Below are 6,921 nucleotides of genomic sequence, written 5' to 3' on the forward strand. Positions count from 1 at the left end.
GGGGGGGGGGGGGCAGCTCCCACTGCACTGCAGCTGCGTGCATGCACAGGTATTTATCAGCCAAATTATCAACCACATTAGGCAAATTTCTGATGCAGACTATTTTCTTTATATCAGTGCCAATCCGATATCAGATCAATGTGTTGGTGCACCTCTAATAAGTTGCATAGCTACTGCACCAGTGCAGAAGATTAAGTGTGTCGTATGTCAAACCACGAGTATTTGAGCCAAAACCTCCACTAGCTTCCTCCAAATATTGTGCATTTGTATGAAGAGCTTGTAGTGCTGGGAATATTTTCTGTTTTCACTATGTTTAGTAAGATAATAACTAATAGCTAAACCACCAAAATGAATAGAGCAGTGGGGTCCTCCATCATGGGGGCAGTGAGATCCTTTTAAGAGTGCCATGGGATAATAAGTAAATTCTTGAAATGGGGAGCTGCAAAATTCAGAAAAAGTTATGGACGGGTGGCTTGACTCAAAAAAGGTTAGGAACAACTGCAACTAGGAAATTTCCTCCCGTTGAAGGAACTTCCACAGCCAAGAGAATTCTAATCTACTTGTCTAAGCTATAAAAATGACATCTGCTCGTCACCGAGTGACAGTGGACACTAAGTTACAGATTCCGTAAGGAAAGAGTATAACTACTTTCCCTATGAAGTCACATGGCAAATTCCAAACGCCAACAAATGCAAAACCTTCAGTTTCCATCTCTATCCCAATGATTATTTACCACCTGAATGGCTGGATCTGGAGCTGGAGTACTTAAAGAAAAAGAAGTGCCAATTAAAACACAATTTAAAGATTGTCCTGTTCTTTGTGTTAAGGTTCACAGACCCTTAACAAAGGAATGGTCACAACAGCCTGTCTTGACGATAGAGAGCATACTTTAAATATGAGCATGCACAATGAAGCAGATCTACATAAGTTGCACACAAAAACATATTTAATATTAGGTTTTCAGTGTTCAGTAACAGCTTGGGAAGTACCAAAATTCAGATTGCTCATACAATCTAAATCCCCTTCATGTACAATATTTTGTCACATACAACAGGCTCCAAAATATAGTATGCACCTTGTTTTTGAAAGGTAGAACAAAAGGGAAAAGATCTTTCCTTGTAGTAAGTAATTGAGTAGCAGCAGCTAGATATCTGAGCTTGCTCACTGTTCTGCTCCCTGTGCATTGTTTCAGGTTTTATTTATGATTTCAGCTGGTAAGCAGCAACTGCTCTTACAATACTTCTTGCATATAATAAGCATTCCAATTTCGAGTAGCACATGGTTTCTGTAGGAAAGGTGTGCAAAGGATGCAAGAAAGTGTGACATATCTATTATAATACGATCTTTAAACAACATGATCACATGCTATTTTTTTCCACAGGATCTCTGCCTCTCTGAGTACATGTGGAAGATCCTGCCCCCAAGCTTCCTGTCCAATTTCACTGGCTTCCTGTCACAGTCACCAGGAGTGCTTTCTCTTCCCTTACCAACTCCCAGGCCCAACCTCCCTCTCATCTTCCCACAGGTACTAACCCACAGGAAAAAATAGTTAAAAAAAGAAAAAGAAAAAGGAAATGGCAATGGATAAGACTGCATCACCAATATGGTGAATTAATATTAGACAAGCATTTGGCCACTTTACTTGGAGAATGAATGCTAGAAGAGTTCTGGGAACTTCTGGTCTTAATTTAAACATACAATGTCAATTTTCACAGAAAGCTTCCCACTTAAAAAGCTTCCTCCTTGGAAAAAAAGTCAGCTTTCACATGGTAAAATAGAAGGTGAACCCAAACGAATAGGAAGTATAAAACCACCTTAGGCAAAAAAACAGATACTGTTAAAAAGAGAAAAAATGAGGTCTCCATTTCTATGGCATTCCAAACCTTCTGAGTTAAGGAAAGTTTTGAAGACAACACTCCATTAGGAATTTATATATAGATAAGATGATTTACAAAAAGCCAACAAGCTAGTAAGATGAGATGAGAGCGACAGTAAACAAGTTTGACTCCTCTGACAAGCATCAGAGCAAGTTAAAAAAACCCCCAAAAACCACCACTTAAGGAGAAAGGTTTCTGGATCCCAGCACAGACCTGAGGTGAGGGAGGTACGTGAATACTATAAACCCTGAAGAAAATGGCTCGACTCAGACTCTGAGCATGGCCAGCAGTTTAACTGTGTTACCTTTCAGTGATACCGCAAAAACTGAAAAACATTAGAGCTCACTTTAGAAACACAAAACAGCCAGACTTGCAGAAGCAAGGCATCATTGAGACCAACTGCATAGCAGCATTCAAAATAGTGCTCTTAGACCTGCAAGACAACATACCAAGTTACTATAACAAAAAAAAACAAACAAACATGACAGGGATAAACCTTCAAGAGAAGGAAACCAGCCTCTTTTTCCCCTGTGTGCAGGACATTCTTTAGTTGTCGACTGCAGAGTTTTCCTGGATCATCCCCTGCCATATATGTACATGGTAGACATGCTGGACTAGATGTACCACTGATCTGACACAGTGCAATGAATTTGCACTGCTAACAAGATGACAACCTGTAATGATAACTGTGCCTGGATCCTAAGAATCTGCACTTCAACACCTTAAAATCAGTATTTCAATTTTATAGTTACGCTGAGTGCTTTGAATTTTTTCCAGATCAGACTATGATCCTGAGATGTTACTATATTTACTTGCATACTGCCCACACCTTTCCCCAAAAGTCAGTCCCCCCAAAATTAAGATAAGTGCTTTTAGTGGGGAAGCTGGTTTTTATTTACTGGAACAAAAGTACAGAGAAATAGAAAAACTGAACGGCTTTATTGTAAGGGCTGCCAACATGACTGCTGCTTCTCTTGGAGCCAGCAAGCAACAGGGGCAGAGTCCAGTGTTAGCCCTCATAGCCACTGCTGAATTGGCAGTAGCTTTTGGGTAAGCAGCCAAAACTGCTGCTAATTCAGCAGCAGCTGTGGGAGGGTTAACACTGTAGCTTCTACCAGAAGAGCGTCTGTCACTGAGCTAGACAAGGGCAAGTCAACTGTTGCATGCAGTCAACTCACAGGCATGATTCTGGAAAAGATTTTTTTCCTACATTCTGTCTTCCACAAACAAGGTGTCCCTTAGGGCCTTGTTACACGTTGTACTTTGGGCTGCTCAAATGTTGATCTGACTATCCCAGGGTGCCACTATAGGCCTGGGGAGCAAAAGCCTGACAAGGAGCTAGTTTTGATTTGCCACTACAGTGCTGGTGAGCCAGGATAGGCTTCTACCCTGCTCTAGGTGGCAATGTGTGAAAGATGGGGGGGGGTCATGAAATGGGAGGTGGAAAGGAAATGGGAGGTGGAAGGAGGAAATCAGCCACTGAAGGATAAAATACAAAGTAAAGAATTAAAAAATAAAGAGGAAGTAAATTAAAGAAGGAGGTCTCATGTTCTAATAAAGCGGGATTTGGGACCAAGGTGTGGGGGATGCTGGTCATGCTTCCTGGAGTGGCTGGGAGATGGGAGTGGTGATTTTAGAGGAGCTACTGCCCCTGCCCTGGGAAGGAAGCCTCAGCTCATGGGGACCCTATGAAACCCCCTATCTTGTTCTCCTCCATCACCCTTAAACCCCACTCCTTGACCTGTGACCTAGCTAGCTGGCATGTGCTTTGCAGGCTGTTTGCACAGGACTGCACACCTGGGGGTGGGAAGGTCATCCCCAGGGGAGGGGGCGGGCAGTTGGCTTGGTGCCAGAACTGCTCCCTGGGCAGTAAAGTTCAGTGAGTAGAAAGTTTGTCCAAAAAGAACAGGAAGGTAGGGAAGGAACATTACATCCTGGAATGCTGGAGGACTGCAACTTGGGCAGTTCATCTGTGGGGAGCAGCCACACGTTAACAGAACATGAATTGGGTAACAGATCAGAAATGAACCTGCCCTGGTGTGGCATAACTTTAAGCCACCTAACGTTTGCTTCAAACTAGCTTCTGGTATTAATGTGTGGACAATCTAGGGGTTAAGAGCTCCAAGAGCTGCCTAAAATTAACGTGTAACAAGGCCCCTATTTGGAAATGTGTTCCATGTGTGAAAATACCGTAAACGGACAATTCTCATGCTCACTGTTTTTTTCTTTTAATACTATTCAACTATGAGAATTCTGCATCTGTTTATATGATGGTGGTAGTAATGGCAAAATATCTGAAACACCCTGAATTGGTTCATGCTACAAGTCTCACAAGTTTTCTGCTGCTTTGTCCCAGAATATTAGTAGACACCTTCTAGTCCTAGCACTATTCAGTCTGTTTAGCTCCTTTCAACTAATACTACACATAGCTGGGAGCACAGAACTGAACATAGGAGGTGGACAGCAACACAGGAAGCAGCAACTTCCTGATCAACTAAACTAACAGGATTACAGGGGCAAAGAGCAAGAAAAGGAATGGGAGAAAACAGCTACCAGAGAAATAACAATAGAGCACCTGTTATGATATTTTATGGGTTTGTTGTTTATTTTCATTGTGGTAATTAAATATGCTGTTGTAGTAAGCGACAACTGAGAGATAACAACAATATCCTTAGGGATATAAACACCAAGGGAAGACAAGAAAATTTAAAACAAAACAATAGGAGAAACAGGATTTTATTAAGAGGAAGAATTTTAAGGCCAATCCTGTAAAATTACAGTACATCTTCTATTGCTTTCATTGCAAAATTTCTCCCTAATTTATATAAAATATTAGGGAGTAAAGAATAACATTAAAAGGTATTTTCATAATGACTATAAATACGTAACGAGTACACAATTACTATAATGCATCATTGAATAATTGGGTTTTCTAAAGTTAAGTAAGTATTTTGGCAGCACTTTTATGAAGCATCAGAGCCAGCTCAAGCCTTCCTACTTTAGTCACTGAAAGACATAAAAGAACGAGGGGTACAGAGTACCTCTATAAGAAAGGCCACTCTACAGTAACTTGTTTGGAAGTTAACTGTAGGCACAGTATAGTTTGAGGCTGAGCTGTCATGACAACCTAGTCAGCGTTATACTGCTTTTACAAGAAATACTGGGAAAGAGGTGCAATCCAATTTCCCTCTAACAACACTCAGAACAGAGACATTCACATACACTTTCCAAAACAGAGTAGAGTAGAGTGGAACATAGCAACCCAGAACAAAAGAAACAATCCACATTACCCATTTCTATTCTGGCAACAATAAAACCATCGGGGGGGAGGAGGGGGGGGAGAGAGAGAGAGAGAAAAATCTTCTTACACAAATGAGTATTTTAAATTCTAAATAAAAGATACATCATCACCATAAAATGCATAACATCGCATGTACGTACACATACACACGCAATTCTTCACTTGCTAACACCAGTCCATCTTTAAACAAGACAGAAAAAATACAGAACCATCAATACATACACAGACATTACAGTTAATATTTTTGTTTAGTTTTAAACATTAGAATTAGAAAAGGGGAAGGGCATTTTTTCACCTCGGCCACAGAGATGCTGTTCTTTACCAACTGCAACCAATTCTTGCTCCTCCAGTTGTCTGTATTTTTCAACATATTCAGCCCCCACACTCTCCTTGGCATGTACCCTGAAGGGGAAAAAACAGCAATTCAGCAAACACTTTCTAGAGTCAAGGAAAGGGTGAACAAATCCTTGGGGGTATCAAAATTATTCAGTTACTTCAGGGTCTCCACATCAAGCCCCGGCAGGATCTGCCCCAGAGCCTAAACACCAGACATCAACACCGTCCCTGCCCTTTGAAGCTACCTAGAGAATGGGACTATGTTTTTTTAATGCCTTTACGTGCTGGATTCCAGATAAATCTACCTTTCAACAAAACAGGGAAAGGGAATCACACATGCTCAGTATTTATTTTCACTAAGTAATTAGTAAGATTTCTTATGGGCAAAAGCAAAATAATTCTATTAAAAAAAAGGGTTTTTTTCTTTAGAAGCAGGAGGGCAAAATAATGAGCAAATCTGACCAGATTTTAAAAATGCATGCTTTGTCCTTGAGACAAAAGAGGTTGAAACAGGGGGAAAAAAAAAAAAGAATAAAATTACTTAGCAGTAGGAACAGCAGATCAATGCCTCGGCTAGAAACCCACAATAGTGTAGTGTGTCTAATACAGATCTATACTCAAAGCATTCTGTCAATTCCTGAAGTATCTCTTTCTACACAACAAAGGGCAACTAGCAAGAACACAATCTCACGAGGTTCAACAAGGACAAGTGCAGAGTCCTGCACTTAAGAAGGAACAATCCCATGCACCAGTACAGGCTGGGGGCTGACTGGCTGGGCAGCAGCTCTGCAGAAAAGGACCTGGGGGTTGCAGTGGACAATGAGCTAAATACGAGGCAACAGTGTGCCCTTGTTGCAAAGAAAACTAATGGCACACTAAGCTACATTGGAGAGGGTCCAGCAGGTCAAGGGAAGCGATTATTCAGCACTGGTGAGGCCACATCTGGAGTACTGCAGCCAGCCTGGGGCCCCCCACTACATTAAAGATGTAGACAAATTGAAGAGAGTAGTGGTGGGTAACAAAATGGTTCGGGGGCTGGTGCACATTTCTTATGAGAAGAGGCTGAGGGAACTGGGCTTATTGAGTCTGGAGAAGAGAAGACTGAGAGGGGATTTAATAGCAGCCTTCAACTACCTGAAAGGTGGTTCCAAAGAAGATGGAGCTGGACTGTTCTCAGTGGTGGCAGATGACAGAACAAGGAGCGATGGTCTCAAGTTGCAGCAAGGGAAGTTTAGGTTAGATATTAGGAAGAATTTTCTCACTAGGAGGGGAGTAAAACACTGGAACAGGTTACCCAGAGAGATTGTGGAATCTCCATACTCGGAGGTTTTTAAGACCCGGCTAGACAAAGCTTTGGCTGGATGATCTAGTTGGGGATGGTCCTACTTTGAGCAGGAGGTTGGACCT

The 6,921-nt window shown here is 41.6% G+C and overlaps 1 protein-coding gene across 1 annotated transcript in view; it reads right to left on the minus strand.

Annotated features, from left to right (window-relative positions):
• Positions 1–6,921, minus strand: part of TDRD9 (tudor domain containing 9) — a 151,688-nt gene that overhangs the window by 138,599 nt on the left and 6,168 nt on the right. Inside the window, exon 2 of the mRNA XM_019519898.1 lies at positions 5,474–5,580. Coding sequence (XP_019375443.1) covers positions 5,474–5,580 — 107 coding nt within the window. The remainder of the gene's footprint in view (positions 1–5,473; positions 5,581–6,921) is intronic.

Source organism: Gavialis gangeticus, unplaced genomic scaffold (genome assembly GCF_001723915.1).
Source record: "Gavialis gangeticus isolate Ggan-Ray unplaced genomic scaffold, GavGan_comp1, whole genome shotgun sequence".
Taxonomy (NCBI): domain Eukaryota; kingdom Metazoa; phylum Chordata; order Crocodylia; family Gavialidae; genus Gavialis; species Gavialis gangeticus.